General features: G+C 35.2%; 2 protein-coding genes and 1 long non-coding RNA gene across 3 annotated transcripts; 2 read left to right on the plus strand and 1 right to left on the minus strand.

Moving 5' to 3' along the window:
* Positions 1-3,730: 3,730 nt before the first annotated feature.
* On the minus strand, positions 3,731-6,127 carry LOC132271841 (probable (S)-N-methylcoclaurine 3'-hydroxylase isozyme 2). The gene is made up of 2 exons (XM_059773336.1): positions 4,785-6,127; positions 3,731-4,393 (listed from the first exon to the last, which is right to left on the minus strand). The coding sequence occupies exons 1-2, from the start codon at positions 5,682-5,684 to the stop codon at positions 3,764-3,766; spliced, it is 1,530 nt and encodes a 509-aa protein (XP_059629319.1). The 5' UTR covers positions 5,685-6,127; the 3' UTR covers positions 3,731-3,763.
* A 2,832-nt stretch (positions 6,128-8,959) lies between these two features.
* Positions 8,960-13,478, plus strand: LOC132271842 (uncharacterized). The gene is made up of 2 exons (XR_009469858.1): positions 8,960-12,848; positions 12,982-13,478. It is a non-coding gene; the product is annotated as an uncharacterized LOC132271842 (long non-coding RNA).
* A 2,796-nt stretch (positions 13,479-16,274) lies between these two features.
* Positions 16,275-16,847, plus strand: LOC132270381 (uncharacterized). The gene has a single exon (XM_059771557.1). It carries the CDS (start codon positions 16,275-16,277, stop codon positions 16,845-16,847), a length of 573 nt encoding a protein of 190 aa, XP_059627540.1.
* Positions 16,848-24,318: the final 7,471 nt, after the last annotated feature.

Here is a 24,318-nt window from a genome sequence, read left to right on the forward strand (position 1 = left end):
ATCATTGTTTCACTATGCTAAATGATAAATGCTTAATGAAGTTATTTAGGCCTCCCACCTTTTTGAGATGACAAAGCGGGAGAAATATGTGTGATGTGATTCACTATGTATGATCTTAAATGCATGTTTATGTCTAAAATAATCTATGATATATCAAGCATGCTGTTTTATGACATTATGTACATTAAATGCACTTTGATAAGGGGAGCATTTCTCAAATGTTATTCCACTTGCTTATGAACACATCAATGTTTTGTCATCATCAAAAAAGGGGAGATTGTTGACCATAAGAGTTCATCTAAGAACAAACTATGTGTTTTGATGATAACAAACCATTAATAGTGTTTAAGGACTGATGTTCACATTGAGTGTTATAGATGATTTATATTCAAAGAAGAACATCAATGAAGATCATAAAGATCATTCCAAGTATTCCTACTCAAGATCACATCATAGAAAGTAAGGTTACAAAGATTGCAGTTACAAGGAAAGACAGCTTGGACTACAACGAGCAAGAAAGCTACTCAAAGAAAGGAAGAAAACAATACTACCTCAAAGCCTACACGAACATGGACAAAGCATGAAGAAAGGGGTAGATAGGATGGTGAGTGTTTAGGATTCAATGTCAAAGTCTTTATGAATCCATTTGAAGCTTATCTCTATAGGACCATGCATATCATTCATCATTCATATGTTCCTATATCCATTAGTAATAGACTATACACTTCATTCATATATAATTGAGACATGAAATCTTTGCTAAAGAATAAGTTGGTTCAAGCTTGCATAAGCTTTGAAAGAACTCATCCCTTGTGCTAGAAATGTTAAGACCGTGCACATCAATCACATGATTCATATTGGTCAAAGATTAAGGCATATGAAGCCTTCATTACTATGAGTTGGTAACGGACATTAGGACCCCAAAATGTGCGTCATGAAAAACTGTGTTTTTGGCTAATTGTGATTTGAAATAATGGTTATTTCAAAATAATTTTTCCCGGTAATAACTCCTTATACTTCAAATAACCTAAACTGATTTTATCAGAATTTATGACCAAGTCTACATTGTTCTACATAAGGATTCATTTTTACCAAAACTATCATAAATCCAAATTTGTACTAAAACTGAATTTTTACATTTTGGTTTAGTTGGATTTCAATTTTCTTATATTTTTATTGAATCTAAATGGGTGGTACTTCCTTATTTACATTGAAAACCTAAAGTAAACGGACATATAAAAATTGTAAAGACATTTATAAGTCCTATGCAGAAGCCTGTTGCAGACCACAAACAGTTTTGATTTTCTGAAACAGTTTTGATTTTCTGAAAAAATGCTATTTCTGGAGCAGCAACTAAGTCAACTCCCTTTGTTGTCAACAAAAGCTACTACTATATATTTCTACATTTTAGTCCATGAATTTCTATATGTGTCCAGACCACAAACAATTATCATTTTAATTTGTGGTAGTCAACTAAAGCTGCTACAGATTTATTTTTTCTTCTGACAATACTTATGCAAGTTTCTCACCTATGCACATACTAATATCTGCTACAGATTTATTTTTCCTTCAGTCAATGCTTCTGCAGTGTCTCACCCATGCGCATACTGATTTATTGGTTGTTCTCTAGGTGTATTAAATTAAATCATTTTGAAGTCAACAGCTAGTTTGTCTTTAAAAGGGACATATGCAGTGCACATTTTTCCAACTTTGAAATCTGCCAAATGCACCGATATTTTGTTTAAAGAAGTCTTGATATGTCCCAATCATGGAGAAGTTTTCACAACGGCTATTAGCAACAAGAAAGTCTATATATGCTGAGATATGTTATCTGCAAACTATGAGCTAGAGCCTTGAAACACAGAGCGACATTCAGATCATTTTACAGAGCAAAAGTTTAGCTATCTTTTATTCATACACTAAGCTACACTTCTGCTATTACTTCTCTCTCACATTCACATCATTTAGAGAGTGAGCTTCACTTGTATCATTTGACTCTCTAGAGAGTGTTCACTGTAATTTCAAGCTAAGAGAGTGAGATATTTGTAAAACACTTCTATATTCCATTGTAAGCCTAAGAGAAGGAGTTCTTTTAGCTAAGTTATTGTAAGGGCTGGTTTGTCCCTAAGTAAGACTAAGAGAGGTTGTCTCTTAGCAAGGAGAAGCTAGGAATTGCTTCTAATCAAGGTTTGCTCTCCACCTGTAAAGAGGAGGCATAATGGATTGGGAAGTCTCAAGAGGGGTCTTAAGCCGAGGATTAGGAGTTTTCGAACCTCGCTAAAATCGCCGTGTCTATGTTTGCAAATTCTCTTCCCTTATCTCTCTTATAATTGTGCCATTATATTGTTGAATTCATATATCTATTGTTGCACAATTGTTATAAGATACTTGCTGAAAATTGGAGTTCTATAAACTTAAAATCAGCCACTGTTAGCTTCTACATTTATATGTTTATTTTGTTTAGCTCCTAGTTGTCAAATAGAAATTGCATCTTGCACATTTACTTAATTTTAAATCTGCCATTATTAGACAAGGACTCTATTCACCCCCCTCTAGAGTTCATTCTTAGGCAACACCACCATATCTCTACAACAAAACCCACCACCAGCAAAATTGGTAGCGCCACCACCATCCTCGCCGCACCACTACCAGGAGCAAAAATATTTTCCGCAAATGAACACCACCATAACCTGTGTTGGAGTCACAACCACTAACCCAAACAAGCCACCACTGTTTTGCCACCGCCGACCACCATCTCGAACTACACAGCCCATTGGTGCAAAACCCTGTCCACCTAAAACCCCTATCACCGCCTACTACAAACACCACCACAACCACCCAAAACCTCCACCCATTACAAAGCCAAACCCCAATTGAAAAAAAATAATAATAATAATAGCAAAGGAGAACCAATTCCTAATCCGAAGAACTGAAAACCAAACCACTACTGGAATCGTGACGCTGCCTTGCCGGAGTTATGAATCATTGCTCGTCGTTTCAGTCATGCTGCGAACAGATCCTCATTGTTGCTCCTGTTACTGCATCGTCTTTGGAATTCTCTCTAGCCATCATCCTCGTCACAACAACCATGCCTTCGCCATTACTGGAATGTCTCAGTCATCATGTCCTTTAATGATTGTTTGTATTGATATATAAGCACTGTAAATAAACACACACACACACACACACACACATATATATATATTTTTTGTATGGTTTGATGGGTGTGTTTGGAAGTAGATACATTATATATATATATATATATAAAAAGAGAGGGAGGGGGGGGGGGTTGGGGGGATAGGAGAATGGTAATTCGGTCATTTAATTGTTTTGATATTTTATAATTAAAATTAATCAAATAATGAAGGGTAGAGTAGATTTTTCACACATTTTTAGGCTAGGGTGTCATTGTCCAAAAATAGGACAACTTGTATATGGTTGTCATAATGCCAAACCTTAGGGGTGAGGGGGATGTAGGCAAATTTTTTATTTTTTTTTTATTTTAATATTGGCAATTTTAGCCCAACCAAAAAAAAAAAAAAAAAAAAAAAAAAAAAACATGATTTATTCTCTTACGAGGATTGAAAACCATTAATTACAGCACAGAGTAGCACACAATTACAATAACATCATTTATGGCAGGACTAACGCATTCACAAGCACAATGGTGACATACAGTTATTACAATATTATGAAACCAGTGACCAACGACTTACCGAGAAAAGAAAGAAAAAAAAAAAAACAATGACATAACTTCAACAACTCAGAAGTGTTGATCAGTCTTCAACTGCTTTCGTATCCTTGGAATAACACGCATTGGTTCTTTCTTTAGCATAGTCACATCCAAGTTGTCATTCATGTCAATCTCAGACGGTTTCACGTTGCCCGGAAGAATCCAATCAAAATGATGGACCAATGAAGCAAGAATGAGAGGAACTACCCTAGAAACTAGAGGTTGTCCAGGACACATTCTCCTTCCTGAACCAAATGGTAAGTATTCGAAATTGATTCCCATGTAATCCAATCCGGACTTGAGAAATCGCTCCGGCTTGAAGCTCAATGGATCGTCCCAAATCGCAGGGTCTCGTGCAATTGCCCACACGTTTACCAGCACTTGACTATCCTTGGGAATGGTGTAACCCATCACCTCGCACGTTTGCGTGGCGCGGTGTGGTAGTAGCAATGGTCCAGGAGGGTGCAATCTCAGTGTCTCCTTCACACAAGCTTCTAAGTAGGGTAAGTGACACAAATTGGACTCTGTTACTGTACCCGAGCCAATTACTTCTGCAAGTTCGTTTCGAACTTTTTCCATGGCCTCTTGATTTCGAATAAGTTCTGTAAGTGCCCACTCTGTTGTTGCGCTTGTAGATTCTGTACCAGCACCGAATAATTCCTATATGATAAACAACATAAATCATTTAAGGCACATAAAAATATATATATAAAAAAAAAAAAGGTGATTTTTGACAATTGTTTCACCCAAACACGACCCTTATAATTCAATTCTGGGACAGCTACAGTGATTGGACTAATTTTTTATTAAAATAAAAAATCATTTCAGGCAAAATCATTTCCGAGTATAGCCAAATGGGTCGCTAGAAAGAGTGACCCATATGGCAATTGAAATTTTGGGCTCACATTTGGCGAGCCACGATGAAGCAGATTGGGTAACCAAATTAGGCCCAAATCACTGAATTGTGGACAGCTACTAGTCAACAAAATATACACGAGTGTCAGAGTGTGCGTGTAAAGAGAGAGTGAAAGAGTGGGGGAAGGAACCAAACCACAAGTAACGGATTGATCTGTTCGTCGCTAAACCCGATTCCAATTAAAGCATCAGTGAAATCTCGTCGAGTTGAAGAACCATCTCTTCGTTGCCTTCTTTCTTTGACAGTATCAACCCAAACACCACATATTCTGTCATAAATAGTCATCAATTTCTTGTAAAAGCTTTGAAAGTCCCAACCACCCAATATGGGAAAGAAATCTGATAACTGTGGAACAGCACCCATCTGAGAATAGCTCCTTATATTTTGATACATCCCTTCACCCACACCCTTACCCTCAAAGTCCATAAAATCCATGGAAAGAAATGCATTACTCAAGATATTCAAAGCACAAGCAAACACCATCTCTTTAACCTTCACCACTTGCCCTTCCTTTGAACCCAAATATTCCACCATCTCCGTCACTTTCTTCTCTCTCAATTCCTCTTGGGATTCCATTACTTTGGCCGAAAAGACCTCCGTCCGATAAATGGCTCGCAGGCTCTTCCAACCGCCGTCACACTCGTCGTAGAAACCGAGATTTAAGTTGTGAATTTTCGAGCCTTTCACACGGAGTGGATTAGAAACATAGCGACCGGAAAGGAGGCGGTCGTTGATTTTCAGAATCCCTTTGGCGGCTTCAGGGGAGGACCCGACCACGATGTGCTGTGCACCGAAACGTAGTGACATGAGTGGGCCGTGGAGCTGGGCTAGCTTGGCGAGTGTGACATGGGCATTGTCTCCCATTTGGATGATGTTGCCTATGATAGGCCATGCATAAGGACCTGGTGGAAGTGGTGGTGCTTTGGGTGAAATGTGCTTCTTGAAGATGATAAAGATTAGGAAGGAAAGTAGGATGAGAGGGAAGAAGAGATTGATCTGATCATCTCTTGTTGCTAGTGTTGTTAGAATACTCATGGTGGGTTTGAGAACACTGCAACAACTGCATATATTGCACAACCACCATGGGGCGCCTATGATATATAAGGAAGACAATGGGTCCCTGTATTTTGTTTAATATTCACATAATTAAAACTTCATTATGTAGTGCAATGATAAATTAAAGCACGAAATAATATAATATACCAAATAATTTGCAATGATGGAAACACCTTTCGGAAGTTCAAAGCAATTGAAAAAAAAAAATTTGGTCTTATAGTAGTATTCTATTGTGTAGGTGGAAGAACATTTTCATTTACAAGTTTAAACAATTGAAAAAAATGGTGGAGGTGGAAGGCCCAGTTTTCTTTTTCTTTTTCTTTGTTTTGTTGAAAGTTAAAAAATTGTATAAAATAGTTTCCACTTCTAGAAGTTGTAATATAAAATACCAATATCTTGAGAATGGGGCAACATTTTCCAAGAAATTGTATAAACTGCATTGCACCACCATGGGGCTCTGATATAGAAGGAAGATAATGGTCCCTAATCATTGATCACATAATTTAAAAACTTTTTGATAATGCAATGATAAAGTTCCAACAAAGGATAAAACACTATTATTATGTGTGAAAGCAGAATCTCCAAAATTAAAATCATTGATTCACTATACCCAAACATTTGACAATGCAATGATTGAGCACGAAATTCTATAAAACAGTATTTTACATTGCAGCAAAGCTCCAAATAGGATGACGCTATCATTTGATAATGCGCATAGTCATGTCTGTTGTGATCAAATTATGCAATAGCACCTTTCATTATTGGTTTTTGTATACCAGACCTTTTCAGTACGGTAAATTTATGTGGACAAAGTATGAAAACCCCCTTTTCTAATAAATTTTCTTGTTTAATTTTTTTATGAAAGAACTTCCTCGACTTTTAACTCTTTTCAATAAATTTTCTTTGTCTAATTTTTTACCAAAAAATCTCCCTCAACTATTTAAGGGGGGTAAAAAAATTAATATTTGGACCAAAATACCCTTTTATTTAAATTTAAATTTTCAAGAACTTCAAAAATTCATATCACAAACCGTACATCCAAATATTGCAAATAATATATGCACGTGAAGCTTATAAATAAGAATTCCAGAAATGTAAGATTTGTTTAATAAAACTTCATAACAGAGAGAAATAGACAATCTAAAAATCTACTATAACAATCTTATTTTATTTCATTTTTTATAAAATACTAGGGTTATTTGTAAGGAAATTTTCAGAATTATTCATTTTCATATAAAGCATAACATATAAAAAAATTAGCCCCAATAGAGACCGAATATTCATTTTTAAATTTTTTTTAAATGGTGAGTCTATAAAAGAATGAAAATACTTTGACGCAAAATATGATATCTCATGAAATCAATCTCTGTTGGGGCTAAATTTTTTATATATTCGGCTCCATATGTAAATGAATAACTCTGAAAATTTTCTTGCAAATATTTCGAGTATTTTATTATTAGAGTAGATTTTTTGATTGCTTATTTCTCACTGGTTATGAAGGTTTGATGTACAAATCTTATATTTCTAGAATCCTTATTTAATACGTTTTCCGTGCATATATTATTTACAATTTTTAAATGTACAGTTTGTGAGATATGAATTTTTGAAGTTTAGGATAATTAAGATTTAAGTTGTGAATTTTCGAGCCTTTCACACGGAGTGGATTAGAAACATAACGACCGGAAAGGAGGCGATCGTTGATTTTCAGAATCCCTTGGGCGGCTTTCGGGGAGGACCCGACCACGATGTGCTGTGCACCGAAAACGTAGTGACATGAGTGGGCCATGGACTTGGGCTAGCTTGGCGAGTATTACATGGCCATTTTCTCCCATTTGAACGGTGTTGCCTATGATAGGCCATGCAAAAGGACATGGTGGAAGTGGTGGTGTTTTTGGGTGAAATGTGCTTCTTGAAAATGATAAAGATTAGAAAGGAAAGTAGGATGAGAGGGAAGAAGAGATTGATCTGATCATCCCTTGTTGCTAGTGTTGTTAGAATACTCATGGTGGGTTTGAGAACACTGCAACAACTGCATATATTGCACCACCACCATGGGGCGCCTATGATATATAAGGAAGAGAATGGGTCCCTGTATATTGTTTAATATTCACATAATTAAAACTCCATTATGTAATGCAATGATAAATTAAAGCACGAAATAATAAAATTAACCAAATAATATGCAGTGATGGAAACATTTGTTAGGAATTATGTCTCAAATTTTCATTATTATTAATTTCTATTTTAGAGTGTAATTTTATGGTAATTTCTTATAGAGACGTGAATTGGACTCTAAGAAATTGTAATCATTGTCCACAAAGGAATTAGGTATGTAACTCTATAAATAGACACTTAGGCTATTGTTGAGAGTTGTGAGTTGAGAGAGATGTAACCTTATGAGGGAGTATGTTAATGATAGAGGTGGGTTACAGGTTTGGTAGAGTGAACACTGATGGTGAGAGGGAGTCTCGTGGCGTACACGGAAAACTCGGTCAAGAGTTTGTGTGCATGGTCCAGTATTGAAATTCTCTACTATTGTAATATCTCTACATGTATAATAAATCTCTTCTCATCCGTGGATGTAATCCTGATTTTGGGTGAACCACGTATATATCTTATGTTGTGATTTGAATTTTTGTTTTCTTTCTTTCTTTTGCTTCCGCTGTGCCCTAACAACATTATCATCATCGAGCTATGATGTATATGTTGAAAGATTTATATATTCTAACTTACGTTCTCTCAAACACTTTTTAGAGTAAATAGTTAGTTAACATTGAATAAGAGTACATGTCTCGAATTCAAACTTTATTGTTACCTTAATTAAAAAATTATAAAATACATGTTGGATAAAAAAAAAAAAAAAAGCCACACATGAAAGATCACGTACACATAAAGAGACATGTTGAAAATTTTATATAATAAATTATATCATCTCTAACTGTTTAAAATTTTAAAATAAATGAATAGCTAACAATATAAGGAAGATAATGGGCCCCTAATCAATTTTTGATAATGCAACTATTGTAATTCAATCTCCAAAATTCGAACGATCGATTCACTTCACCCAAACTTTGACAGTGCAATGATAGAGCACGAAATTCTATAAGACACCTTTTGACAATGCAGCAATAAAGCTCGAAATAGTACGACGCATCATTAGATAATGCGCACAGTGTTGTCAGATTGATGGTGGTATGGAAAACACTATAATTGCAGCAGCAACTTGTGGCTATAATAATAAGGAAGAACATAGGTCCGGTCCGTGAGACACGACATCCCACTAGTCTGTTGTGATGAATAATTCACCTTTCATTATTGGTTTGGTATACCAGACCTATCCAGTACGGAAATTTTATTTCGTGCATTACACACACACGTATAAATGAGTTAATTGTGTCGGTGCACACAATGTAGGAAAATACAAAAATGAGAGTGTGTTATGCTCGCATTATGTGAGTGAAGAGAAGTTACGGTACAGTCCAAAAAATTAAGGGCTTGTTTGGTAGTTATTTTTATCCTATATTTTTTGCTTTTGGTCAGTTATTTTTAGAAGCATCAAAATGATGCTTCTTGTTGCTTATAGTGGTAAAATGCTTCCTGCACTGTAGCCCATTAGTGGAATCATTGGGTCCAAAATACTTGAAGCAATATTTCCAATATCCAGCCACAAATGTGAAAGCAAACGAGAGAAAACCCTAGGGCAATTAGGAGGCGATTCTACTGTGCACCGAGCTTCAACCATCCCGTTGCTACAAACGATGTTCTTGCAGGCTCCGATCGGTAAACTAACTCCATTCTGTTCTTGTTCGTCTTCTTCTTCGTCTTGATGGTAATTTTTTCCTTTTTCATCTTGATTTTTTTGCTTGGATCTGAAACCCTAGTGGTAAGGGTTTCAGTTTTGTTACTTAAATGAGTTTTTTGTCATGTTGTGTAACATTTTGGGTCGACTTTGTGCTTAGATCTGTTAACCATACTTCGAAAATTGAAGTTTTATCACTTCGATTCAAATTTTACTATCTTGTGTTTTATTTTTGGTTGAATTTGAGCTTAGATTTGAAAACCGTATTTCGGAAATTCAAGTCTTGTCACTTTGATTCAGATTTTATTATCTTCTGTCTTATTTTGGGTTGAATTTGTGCTTAGATCTGAAAATCAAACTTCGGTATTTCAAGTTTTCTTTACTTCGTTTCATATTTTATTATGTTGTGTATAATTTTGGGTTTATTTTTGTCTTGGATTTGGAAACCCTTCTTCTGAAAAAAAAAAATTCTGGTACTTTGATTCTTTTATGTTGTGTATAACTTTGGGTCTATTTTGTGTCTTCGATTTGGATACCCTACTTCTGAAATGATAAAATTTTAACTGTTTTAACATTATTGTCACTTCAATTAAATTTTTTGTGTTTGTGTTGGGTTGTTCGTTTATAGAATATGAGTGTTGCAGTGGCATGACGTTGATACTGACCTTTAATTCGTCCTAAAAGTAAGAATTTCAACCCTACTTTTGAATTTACAGATTTGTGTTGGATAAATTTTTGTTTTATACTGTGAATAAATTTGGGTTTTTTTTTTTTTTGTCTTCCATTTTTCTGAATATACAGATTGGTTACTTCGATTCATTTTTTATATGTTGTATCTAATGATCTTGTTTGTGTTGAAATTACAGATTGGTTAGTTCGATTCAACTTGTAAATTTTTTTGATGTAAAAATCTTTTGTCATTGGTTACTGAAACTCAATTTTTGTGTACAACAAAATGCAAACTGGAATTGAAACCAAATTGAACTATTTGTTAAAACTGTTTATCATGCTACCTATATGCAAACTGACTTCCAACTTGTAACTGTTTTTTATTTAAAAATATTTTTTGATTGGTTCTAAATAAGTGTTATAATATATATTCTTATACTTTTATTTGTACTGAACTTGATTTATTGTGTATAACTATATGAAAACTGAATTGAAACTAATTGATTAAATTGTAAAACCGTGTATCATGCTACGTATATGCAAAGTGACTTTTAGCTTATAACTTTCTTTCAGTTAAAAATATATTGTCATTGGTTACTGGATCTCATTTTTTTTTTTTTTTTTTCAAACTATATGCAAACTTAATTGAAACCCAATTGATCTAGTTGTTTAAAAACTTTTATAATTGGTTCTCAGTAATAGTTCTGATTATACTTTTATAACCATTATGTTTGTTAGATGGATCTTAATCCCAATAATCTATATGAATATGCCAATGAAATGAGCTTGGGTGATGAGGTGCAAGTAGATATGGACACGATGGATGATGGGAAAAATATTTGGGATGACTATGTGGAAGAGAAATTTATTTTACTGATGGGGGAAGAGGTTAGGCAAGGAAATCGTACAAATGCAACTTTTAACAATGTTGGGTGGAAAAAGCTAATCGAAGGAATGATAGTTGAAACAGGCAAAACATACACCATTAAACAACTCAGAAATAAATTCAACCAATTGAGGGCAATACACAAGGATTTTAAAAAGTTGTTGTTTGAGACGGGTGTGGGCTATAATGCTGAGAGTGGAATAATTGTAATGGAAGAAGAGAGATGGGTAAGGTTGTCAAAGGTTAGTGATAAATAATGCAATCTGTTGTAGTATTTATTTTTACTGTTTTTGGGATAGACATGTTTTTATAATAAGTTTATTATAACATGTAGGTTGTTAAATATGGGAAAAAAAAAATCGCAAGAAGGGTTGTAAGCACTTTGACAAGTTGTCTGCCATCTTTGTAGACACACATGCAACAGGATCTCAAGTCCGTCCTACTAGATCTCACCCAACATCGCATGTACCCACAAATATGGCTCAAATTAATTCTCTTGATGATGATACTATCAATAAGGAAGGAAATGATCTCCAAGGTAAAGAGAGGACTCCATCACTTGAACCCCGACCTAGGAAAGCTAGGAAAGATAGTTTTGCATCCACAATGTCTGCAGTCATGGCAACCATGATTGAGAATTCAAAGAGGAAAGCTGAGGCAATAGAGAAAGCCATAGCTGCTACCTCTTCCAATCGTGTAGCATCCCATGAAACAGGTGATTGTAACTCTCCCACCCTAAGGGACAAGGAAATGGAAGAGGTGCAAGGTTACATTAGGGTTATGAGTAACTTGGAAGGACTTGATACTGCCCATTACAATAAGGCTCTCAGGGACAAGGAAAGGGAAGAAGTGCAAGGTTGATCATGAATCTAACTATATATACGAATAGATTTTTAATTTGTTATGTATGGATGATGAGATTCCATTGATACATAATCAATTCTAATACAAAAAGAGAGCCTCCATACTAAAAGTAAAGCCACTTTCTTTGATCTTCTTTTCTTTTCTTTTCTTTTCTTTTTTTTTTTTTTTTGTATTTTACCTTTTTATTTTTATTTTTTATGAGCAAGATTGTTTCTGTTGTTTTGACTAAAGAAAGAAAATTTTAATTTAATTTTCTTAAGATAATGTATCTACACCTACTTCTATCCTGTGCAGTGATTTGATCATCTTCCAATTTCATATTAGTTTTCCCCTCAGCTTCAGTCAGACAAAAGTATTGCTCTTCATTGACTTCTCCGACATTTTTTTGCTGACGGGTGACTTCTGCAATATTGTCATCATAACTATATTCAATATTGCCCCATTAAGCTTAAGGTCTAATGGATATTCAATTATTGGTCGATCCTTGTACATCAGTTAGTACTTTCTGTTGGTTGATCATATTCATAAAATTCTTAAATTTTATTATTTTAATAGTTCAATGTCATCTTTCTTTTCTAGTTCAGTTTATTGAGGTCTTCTAATCACTCTTGTTATTTGAATCCAAAGACCATAAGCCAAAAGTATTCTCTTTCATGGCTTGGAAGTGTATTGACCCCGTATATGAAATTCTCACATTGCCGTATACAGCAACTACATTACCCAGAATTTTAAAGTCAAACTCTTTTAATCCAGGACTGCAGTAATGCAGAATTCACCATTATAATCCACTAGTAAACCAGCCAGCATATGAGAAGTTTCCTCATCAATGAATATGCATATCCTGTCTTTCAAAAAAAGCACATTCCTACATATTCTGATATGCACAGACAAGAACTCTGCATTGGGATGCAAATATCGATGGCAGGTCAAAGCTCACAACACATTGCACTTAGATTAATATGATTATGGATGGTGTTGACACTTGAAAAACAGGGGGGGGAAAAAAAGGCATATCTACATTTTACTTATATAAGATGCTTATTCTTTTGCTTTGGCAGACTGTTGTTGGTAATGGATTCAACTGCTATCCAACAGCTAGAGAAACGCTGTATGGAAATGGATATTCAACTGCTAGCATGGTGAATGACGTGTTGTATTTCCATGATTAGTAATCCAACAATATTTGTTGTATATTAGCATAGGAACCTCTAAAGTTATACAATGGAATACTGGGTATAATTATTGTATGTAATATGAAAGTTTGATCATATGATATGCATCGATAATGTTGCTGCTTGAGCTTGAGTGTTCATTTTGTTGGGATCCAAGTGCAAACTTGATAATTTGCATTGCTATGTATCTGAATATTTATAGGTTTTGCACTACAATTTAGTAGCACGTCCGTTTTTTTTTTGGTAAATAGTTGCAGGTATGTTAATTATATATGTAAGGTACATATTGGGACATCATGGTTTAAATCAAAATTCTATTTGAAAATTTTGTTCCAAAAGTTTCCGGTGGAAGGATTATCTAATTGAATGAATGGTTTGTATTTTATCGGGTATTTGTTATTGTGGCCATGTCAAATTTCACTAGTTTTCAAATGAGAAGGAATTTTTTTGGTGGCATTGTAATGCATGTGAGTATGGAATTTTAAAGCTGATGGACTATATTTCAAGTGAGAAAGGGAAGTGCCCTTGGTGGACTGTTAAAATGACAGATATAAAAATATTGCAAATCCATGAACTTCATCCTAACACAAATTGCCAATATATAATGACTCAGAGGTGTCTATAAGCCAACCACAGTTTTTTGTGATGTCACTATAATGTCTATAAGGTTGATTTTAAATTTGTTTTAATAAACTTTTAAAAAAAATTCAATTCTTCAATTATTTACCCCAGCAAACTTTATTTTTTTTAAAAAAATAATACCAATGATACAAATATTATAAACTTTAAAATAGGAATATAATTTATAGAATTACAAACTTGCCTAAATTTTAAGTTTGAACTTCATTTTATAAATACCTTTGTAACTTGAATTTATACTAAATATTACACACTTGTGTTTTGCAATTTTGGTTGGTTGTTTGCATATATTTTTACAATTTTTTAAATATTATTTATATAATTTAATATTATTATAAATAAATTTAAATAATAAAATAGAATAATACAAACAGTCATTGCCAAACAAGTTTTACATTTTTGTTTTCAATATTTTCAAAATAATGAGGTTACCAAACATGTTTTAATGTTTTTGCTTCCGAAGTATGGATATTACCAAACATGTTTTAATGTTTTTGCTTTTGAAGCATGGACATTACCAAACATGTTTTCATGTTTTGTCTTTCAAAGCATGAACGCTACCAAACATGTTTTCATATTTTTGCTTTCGAATTTCAGTACGTTACCAAACATGTTTTCATGTTTTTGCTTTCTAAAATCTTACAACAAATAGACGTTACCAAACAAGTTTCAAAATAGTATTCAACACATTCTAAAGCAAAAACATTAATTCTGCTTTGAGGTCAAAGCAAAAGCACAAAGCAACTGTGGTTGCCAAACGGGTCCTAAGCAAATGAAAATTAGGGACAATCTTGTGCCAGCTACAAATCGGCAATACAAAGTCCCCAGAATTCGATAGATATATATATGTGTGTGTGTGTGTGTGTGGAGTGTTAAGAACTGATAAGAAATGAGTGGAGGGAAGTTGAAAGAAAGAAAAAAAGACAAAAAAGCAAGAAAATGAGAGAAAACAGTGAGGCCAAAAGTGAAGGTATTTCTTTTGAAAGATAATGTGTTTTTTTTTTTTTTTTTTAATAATTTTTTGTGCGTGTAGACGATCTCTTAAATCCATTAAGATTTCTAATCCCCATATTTTGAATATAACAAAAGTTGGTCACTCTTCACTGTTGGACTAGGCAAAACCTAAAAGGAAGTGGTCGTTGATTTTTAGAATCCCTTGGGCAACTCCCGACCACGATGAGCTGTGCATCAAAACGTAGTGAGATGAATGGGCCATGGAGCTGGGCTAGCTTGGCGAGTGTGACATGGACATTGTCTCCCATTTGGATGATGTTGCCTATGATAGGACATACATAAGGACATCCCACTTATCTGTGATGATCAATTATGCAATAAAAAGTACCTAATCCTTCATCTCTCAATGATTTTCGTCCTATTTCATGTTGTAACACAATTTACAAATGCATAGCTAAGCTTCTTGCAAATAAGCTTAAATAAGTCCTACCTTCAATAATTAATCCATACCAGAATGCATTTATCAAGGGACGACACACTGGGGACAGTATTCTTTTAGCTCAAGAGCTTTTTCAAGGCTATCACAGACACCTTGGTCCCCCGAGGTGTACTATCAAAGTGGACCTAAAGAAGGCCTTCGACTCAGTTGGGTAGGATTTCATCCTTGACTCACTAGCACTCTTTGGTTCCCAGTAACTTTTATGGAATGGGTGAGAGCTTGTATCACTACACCATCCTTCACCATTTCTGTAAATGGGGAGTTCCAAGGACACTTTCGTGGGGCTAACGGGCTAAGGCAGGGGAATCCAATCTCCCCCCTCTTATTTGTCATTGTTTTGGAAGTATTCACATCCATCATAAAGAGGCACATCACTAACAACCCTTGCTTCAAATTCCACTCTAGATGCAGATCGCTGGCTATATCCCATCTTATTTTCGCAAACAACCTACTGCTCTTCTCCTACGGGGACTTGGCTTTTATCACCACTCTCAAGAATGCCATTGATCATTTCACTACTATCTCGAGACTTTCCATTAATAACCACAAGAGTTTTTTTTTTGTCTCTGGTGCAACAAATGGTCTTATTAATGATATCAAGTGCATTCTTGGATTTGATCATGGTGAACTACCATTTAAGTACCTTGGAGTTCCCCTTGTCTCTATAACATTAAAGGCAACTAATTGCAGAGGGCTCGTTGAGAAAGTCACTAGACAAATTTGCCACTGGTTATCTACTTTCCTATCTTATGCGAGGAGAATTCAACTGATACAATAAGTGCTTTATAGCATGGTTAACTATTGGATAAGCCTCTTCATTTTGCCTAGGTCAGTTCTAGAAGAGATTAATGGGCTACTAAGGAACTTCCTATGGTCAGGGATAGAGCTTAAATTTTCTGGTGCTAAAATTACCTGGCCTGCTGTTTGCATGCCCAAGAGCTGTGGTGGGCTAGGTTTTAAGAGCTTGGAAATTGCCAACATGGCAGCATGCCTAAAACATATTTGGAATGTTGTATCCTCTCATAGGCATAACATCTGGATCAGTTAGGTAAGGGTTCAGCTCATTCGGAACAGGTGTTTTTGGACCATGAATATTCCTCAAGCATCTTCTAGTAATTGGAATAAACTTATGGAGCTAAGGGGTGTGGCTAGGTCAATAATCAAAATAAAGGTTGGATGTGGTTCACAAACCTTCTTTTGGGATGACAATTGGCTTCAAGGTGGGCCTCTTACCTTCAGAGCAACCCCCGATTTCATCCGCGACTCACATATACCAGCTAAACAAAAGCTCTCTACATTCTCTTCAAACAACCATTGGGAATTCCCAATTGTAGTCACTCAACAATTCCCAGACCTTCTACTCCTCGATCCGCCTTGCAATTCACCTGATAAAGTAGAGTGGATTCCCTCACCAACTGGTGTATTCTCGCTTACCAATACAGTGACTTGGTTAGCACCTCATCATCAACCGCGGCCGTGGAATCACTTGGTATGGAACTCCTTCTCCATCCCACGATGCAAATTCATCTTGTGGCTTGCTGTGCAGAAGCGGCTACCTACAAAGGATAGAAGATGTATGCAGTCCTTTCCGGATCTAAACTCTGCCTCCTCTACCAATCAGTTGATGAATCGCATAACCACCTGTTCTTTTCGTGCTTGACGAGGTCGCTTGATATACGCCAAAATAATGTAGTGAATGTGTGGTTCAAGAAAAGCCTTTTTGGTCAAGTTTAAATTTATAAAAACCACTACCACTGCTACTACTAACGTAGCAAGGGTGAGTAGGGATCGTCCCAAGGGATTGGAGTCGTACTAGCTTGTGGAATCATAATTAGGGTTAGTAGGTCGAGTGATCAAACAAATGGTTGGTTAGTTAATTATACTAGAGAACAAATTAAACTAGATAATTGAATGCAATAAATAGTAAGTAAGAGAGAGAAAGATCTTGGGGTTTAGAGGTCACCACCAAGCAATACTTTTCTACACCCTTAACTAGTGACTAATAAGGGAAATGTGTGTTGCAATATTGATGTGTGTGTGTGTGTTTGGTTGATTCAATTAGCAAGGGTGACCAATGAAGCATACATTGTCTAATCAACATGTGAAAAGCATAATATATCTAGCAATTAAGTATATATTGTCTAAATAGCATGTGAAAAACACAATATATCTAGCAAGTCATTAATCCTTTCATTAAGCTCACAAGCCAAATACACCACAAGGTTAGAGACATATGCTACTTGCATTCAAAAGTATGGAACACCAAACAACAAGCATGGATTGTCCTCCCATCTAACAACTATGCTACCACTACACTACAATTAAGCTAATGACATGAAATTAAACTAATTAAGCTAAGGGAGAGGCACAATCCATCAAGAAATGAGCATGGACCATCTAGAAAATCACAAGAGCATTCTTTTAAGCACAATGTTTTGACAATCTCTAGATCTAAGGCATTAATACAGATAGGCATGCATCAATAACATAAGAAATAGAGACAAACACATGAACATCTATTCTAGCACACATAGACATCTGGATAGAATGAAATGATCAATTGAAAGCATCAAACCACATAAATCATTGAATAAATAAGATCTATATATATAAAAGTGCCAAAACATGTATTACAACGCTAATCCCTCAATAATACACAAAATCAAGATGTAGAAAGCATGCTTGGGCTAACTCTAGCCATAAGAAGATGTCTAGCCACTCATGGTAGTGCTTCTCTAACCCTCAAGGGCTAACTCCATGGTAGAGATTTGCTCCTTGGTTGATGAAGAGTCTCCAATGGTGTCTCTAGCCTCCTCCTCCTCTAAGCTTGATCTCCAAGAGTTCTTACAAGGTATGAGATGATATGATATGGTATGAGGTCCTTCAATGTAAAAAGTAATCCTTATCCTTATATAGGTAGGTCAAATGACACCCAAAATGAGCTAGGGTCGTGCACAAAATATTCCCCAATGATTGGATAAAGGACAACTTTTAATGAGCTAGAAATTTAACTTTTTCGCATTGGAGGAAGTTCGATCGATCAAACCTTGGACTTAGATCGATCGAACATGGCTGAGATCTATCGAACTTAGGCTGGATTGATCTTCATTAGTGGCGCTTTTTGGATAAAGACAAATCTGAGATATTTTGAAGATATTTTTGGGAAAAGGACAAAAGTGGTTGGTAAGGTGGTACAACTAGATAAGATCAATCATTTGGATAAGGACAAGGTAGTTCGATCAATCGAAGAATGATGTTGGATCGATCAAACTTTTGGGATCTCTAAAAATATCATCATGGCTCTGATCCATCTTGAAGTGCTGAGATCGATCATGTTGGATCGATCAAACTTTAATCTGAGATCGATCGAAGATGTTGATTTCCACCTTTTTCTTTCTTTTGCTTCCACTTGGCTCCTTTCTTTAATTCATCCTAGAATTGCTTCATTTATGCTCTTATTTGGCTGAGTTAGCTTATTTTCTGGATAAGTGCCTGAAAATGGAAATAATACGAAATCAATCTAAAACGGTAAAGTAAGATAGATAACGGTACTAGAATGTCTAAGCTTAAGGGGTTTAAATACGCACTTTTTAGCCCTCATCAGTGTTCCTTCACAAAACCTATTTGGAGTTTCTTGCAACTGAAATGTAGATTTTGCGCTTCCCGGCTATCTCTCTTGGGAGGACTTTGTCACTTGGGCATCTATTGGACCAAGAATGGGGAGTTGAATTGGTCCTAGGTACTTTCTCTCTTTTTCACTTAAGAACAAACATACGTAACATGGAAGGTAGAATCAGTGCAATCGAGCAAATCAAATGGACACAAGATATACAAGGAAACCCTATCAATATGGAAAAACCTTGATTCTTAGCCTCAACCAATAAATGCCTCCACTAGTAGTATGAACCTTGTTACACACTCAGCTATCTCACTCACTACACACACCCTTGTACAAGAATAAATACTAACTTTCACAACCAATTCACACTCACTAGCTCACCATCTTCACTTGCAGCATGCAAGTAGTTACTCACTCAGCTACCCCACTTTCCAACCACCTTGTACTCACTAAAACACTGACTTTCACTCCCTCTACACACACACAAGATTAAACAATGTGCATACAGGCACTCCCCCAATCCACAGCCCCTATGTTTGGACACACAAAGCTCTCAATAGCTTAATCAACAATGAATAAAGATGTCAACACACCAAGTACAATATACTTAAGCTGGAACATAGAATAAGAGTGAAAACACACAGCCTTAAGTACCACATTACAAAAGACTCTAGCTTCACTTGTCTGCAACAAGAATGATAAAACTGTCAATTCACAATGCATCTTTACTTAATGATCAAACTAGGTTCCCACAGCCTTGAATTAGTCAAATACACTTGGTTGTAAGGATAGCACAAGTAGATAAGCAAGTTAGAACAAAAACAGCTCCCTCAAGGCAAAAACCCCAAATTCAAGGGTAATGAAGTAACTTCACAATACAGCTCCAAGAATGGCCTGCAATGGACTTCTACAGCTCTGTATAGCCAATTTACACTTGCAAAAATGTCTTCCTCAATAAACTCAGCAAGGTAGATCACATTTAGTGCACAATGAGATAAAACTCTAATACCAAAGGCAAAGAAGTAACTTCACTCTGCAGCTTCAAAACTGACCTGCACTTGTCACCCACAACATTGATATCTTCATACAACCCTGCTCAACAAGATTCACAGTGATTGGAGCAAGATATTATAATGTCACTTCACAAAAGGCTTAATCCACAATCTCAAGGGTCGAATGGTCTCTTCATAATGTAGCTTCAATTAGGGCTCAACCTTCACTCCCCTAGTCTTTAATAGGCTAAATACACTTGCTCAAATGATTGAAACAAATTAAGAAGCAAGGTATTAACAATTTATATTCACAGTAGCAATATCAGGTCTTCAATGTTAATTTTCAGCATAGGCCAAACACTACCTTGTAATAATTCAAATTATCTGCAACCAAGGGCTCCTACAGCTTAAACATGATGAATAACACTTGTACAAAAGTTGGGACAATTTATATCAATAATGGTGTTGCACAGCAGCTCAAAACACAGTAAACAAATACTTCACAGCAGGTGCATTTTTCAATTATGTAATTTCTAGATTGAGGGGTAAATCTGTAACTTCGTGGCTGGACCTCCTTGTTTTTAATTCTCACAAATTTCAATTAACATATTAATTATGTCCCAATTACCACTTCACAATTTATAGAAAGGTATTAACAACTTATACCTCAAAATCAGCATATACACCAGTTTTCTGCTGCAACCCTATTATAAGGTAATTCAAGTATTTCAGCACTGCTAACTTCTAGATTTTGGCTCTCTCAAGTGTATTTTAACTATATAAACATACTCAGAAAGATAATACACTGAGCACAACAATATATTGCATTTTCAATACCCATACCAGCCTTGGAAATCAACTTTATGCTAAAACTTAGGTGGTTCACAGTACTAAAATAGAACAGACCATTCCTCAAACCAAATCTTAACTTGGACAGCCTCAAATCAACATACTAGACATGGTCAGATGTTAAAAAATTATGATATAGCATGGTTAAACATATTAAGCTCAGTTCCACGGATTTAGACCAGCAAATCAAATAAAACTAGAGGTTTGAGATATGAAATTCAATACCAGCTTCAAGATGTGGTTTAAGGAAACTTCAGCAGTTGTAAATCACTAAGTTAAGTGTGCTCAGACCTTGTTTAAGCTTCATAAATGACCACTGCAGTTTTGAGCCATCTCAACCTCTCTTTACACTAGAAAAACAACCTCACAGCACCTCCTTTATCTTTACTGCAACTGAGCTTATTCTAGGCAAATTTCTGTGAAACATTGAGGTTCAATCATCATGAAATATCACAGAAATTGTTGTTCATTTTCAGCTCTCGAATAGAACTCTCTCTCAGCTGCTGCAGACTTTCTTTTCACACTTAAAGACTGATTTTGCTGAATTCTATAACAGCATATTTATAGGGTCCTCATTTCAGCCCTACTATGGATAAAACCTTCTTGAATCAGCCAATGAATTCACTATATAGATTTCTCTCTGCAGGACCATTATGCCACATGGCAGTGGTATATTCTAAGCACATTCACAGCACACTTTGTACACAAGCCTTCCACAAATGCCCCTTATTGAATGTAATAAAATAATAACTTCCAGTATGAATACAAGGGCTATTTTTGCAATGCACCTTCACTACAGGGTTTCAAATTGTCTCAATATACTGGAGTGACCAAGATACCCTCGAGTCTCTTGATAGAATTACATAAATGCCCCTGTGACTGAATATATATGCAACACAAGTGCTGAACCTTTAATAACCCTTGGCAGCCCTCTTGCTGAACCTTTAAGTGATGAACCAACCCTTGGCTGAACCTTTAAGTACTGAACCCTGTAAGTGCTGAACCATGTGTTGAACTATCTCATCAACAAGACACATGTTATAACACATTTAAAGTGCAAAACACTTGATCAACCATAAATCAACAGCATCATATAGTTGGAGAGGTCGAACCTTACAAAACTCAGTCAACAAACTGGTCCTCACTACCACTGTCAATCGGATATGGACTGAGCATAATAAACAGATCTTCCGGTAAAAACAATGCTCGCAATCAAGGGTCTTGAAACAAACAATGTACACGATGAAACAGTGGCTGCAATCTATGAAGGTTAAGGACTTAATCACAGCAAGAAGACTTGTGCTTGAATGGGATCTTCCCCAGTGTTTCATTAGGCCACCACCGGAGCCTGATTGAACGATTAGAGGCTATGCCTCTCTTCTCTATACTCCGGATGTTTACGTTGGAAGAGATAAGATTAGTTTAGGGTTCCATTTGGGCCTTTTCCTTGTACATTTATACTTCAAGTTATACAACACAACTTATTTTCTGAAAAAAAAATTATGCAACAAATTTAGTAGCACCTTTCATTATTGGTTTGGTATACCAAACTTATACAGTATGAAAATTTTATTTCGTGTATTAATATAATATATATATATATATATACACATATAAATGAGTGGTGTGTATATGTATACGGCTGTTAATTTTGTTAGTGCACAGTGTAGAAAAATATAAAAATAAGAAAGTTGTGAGATATAATTTTTGTAATTGGCAAATTTCAATGTCAAAACAAGTCCGATAGGGTTGTAATTCTCAAGTTACCATATAAAGATCGAGATCAACTATGGAATTAGAAAGTTATTCAAGTTTGATAAACATTGATCTACGAATAAGGTATGAACAACACTTTAGGAACTACTTTCCCACTTAGGACACTATACGTACATAGTATATTCTTTAAGTTACCAAAAACAAAAACAAAAAAATTCAAGTTTTAAACTTTCTTCAGAATTCTTTTAAGTGGGAACCGGTACCAAACTTGGGAACTGGTTCAAGAACCATAGCCTTGACGAAACCATTATGTCCTTTAGGAATCGGTTCCACTTCCTGGCTACCGATTCCACCTGCGATACAATTTAGGTAATTGTTTTTTTGTTCTATCTAAAACTTCCTATTTGGTTTAGAATTCTTCCAAAAGTCCTATGCACGAAAATTACCTTTTCCAATGCATATCTAGGTTTTTGAAAATTCTATATAAACCTCGATTTACATGCATCTAAGTTTATATGGCTTTTGCACTACAACTTCAGAATTCTTAAAAGCCTATTAGAGAGATATTTTTGCAGAAAATCAAAGTTGATTTTTCTGTTATTCTTTCTAGAACACACACATAAACACAAGAGTGGGTTTAGAGTGTTGTTCAAATTCTGATCATGATTAAAGTCTTGTATCTACGACGATCAAAAAGCAGATCTACTTTTTCTTCATAAAGTTCAGATCTTGAAAAATAGAGGTGAAGCGATCACACTTTGAAAGGGTCAAAGCATTCGGAGTGTTGTTTGATCTACCAGCAATCCTTCTACAGAGATCAAAAGTAAGCCTGAGGTCAAGAGCTATTGGACGGAACGTTACAAAGCCAAAATATTGTCAGCGATTGGTGTTTGGTAGAACGATAAGGTGTAAATCTGAGTCAAAGTCCATTGTACTTTGTTTCAAAAATAGTGGATTAGTTTACTTTGGACTGCACAGTCCACAAGGTTTTTACTGCTCAAACAATTGGTCTACTTTACTAATTGGGGTTTCCTCGCTAAAAATCCTAGTGTCATCTCTAACTCTATTACTTTATTATATTTTATCTGGCATTATATTAATTGATTAATTGCTAAAATAAGTAAAGTTAGAAAGACACAGATCTGTTTTTAAAATATAAAACTTATTACGCAAGTAATCTTCTGCTTCACAACTCACAAATTGATATCCGAGCCAACCTCTATACATTGAGTTGATCCTTGTGAAAAGTTTTGATTGTTTTCAAAAATTCATTTCATCATGTCTTATGCGTTGAAAGAAAGTGGATCTAATCAAAGTCCTTTATTTGAAGAAAACAATTATAATTTTTGGAAATCTAAGATGAGAGCCTATTTGCGAAATTCAGGAGGTAAAACTTAGGCTATAGTTGAATCAGATTATACACCACCTAAAGAAGAAAAAACTATGGAGGGTAAAGTAAATCAAGTTTTGAAAGATGTTTTTACCTTTACTTCTGTTAAAACTGAGCATAATGATGGTAATGGAAAAACTTTATATGCAATTATAAATTCTGTTGTTCCATCTGATTATGCTAGAATTTCTGATTATAAAACTACTAAAATGTTTGGGATATTTTGCATATTACTCATGAAAGGAATTTAAAAGTGAAGTTGTCCAACTGCATCACTTAGGCAAAAGAGTTAGTGATAAGAAAATCTGTGAGAAAATCTTAAGGCATTTACCTAAAAGATTTCAAATAAGGGTAGAAACTATCACTAAACATTGGGATTTGTGTATTTCTAAAGTAGATAAAGTTGTAGGTTCATTAAAAAAAATTGAGATGCAGAATTTTGATTTAAATCAAAAGGAAAAGAATCTTGCCTTAAAATCAACATAGGTTGATAATTCTGTCGATAATAGTTCTGATGATGATGTTGCTTTTATTTTAAGGCAATTTAATAAGTTTTTGCAAAGAC

The sequence above is a fragment of the Cornus florida genome, unplaced genomic scaffold, assembly GCF_030987335.1.
Source record: "Cornus florida cultivar Cherokee Brave unplaced genomic scaffold, ASM3098733v1 CherokeeBrave_3.0.0_Hap2_Chr08, whole genome shotgun sequence".
In the NCBI taxonomy this organism is placed as follows: domain Eukaryota; kingdom Viridiplantae; phylum Streptophyta; class Magnoliopsida; order Cornales; family Cornaceae; genus Cornus; species Cornus florida.

What these genes read in the sequence shown, in the direction of transcription:
- LOC132271841 (XM_059773336.1), bottom strand. Translation starts at nt 5,684, where the DNA reads ATGAGTATTCTAACAACACTAGCAACAAGAGATGATCAGATCAATCTC. An exon ending in AGATCAATCCGTTACTTGTG is followed by an intron (nt 4,394 to 4,784) that starts GTTTGGTTCCTT and finishes TTTATCATATAG; the next exon opens with GAATTATTCGGTGCTGGTAC.
- LOC132270381 (XM_059771557.1), top strand. Translation starts at nt 16,275, where the DNA reads ATGAATATTCCTCAAGCATCTTCTAGTAATTGGAATAAACTTATGGAG.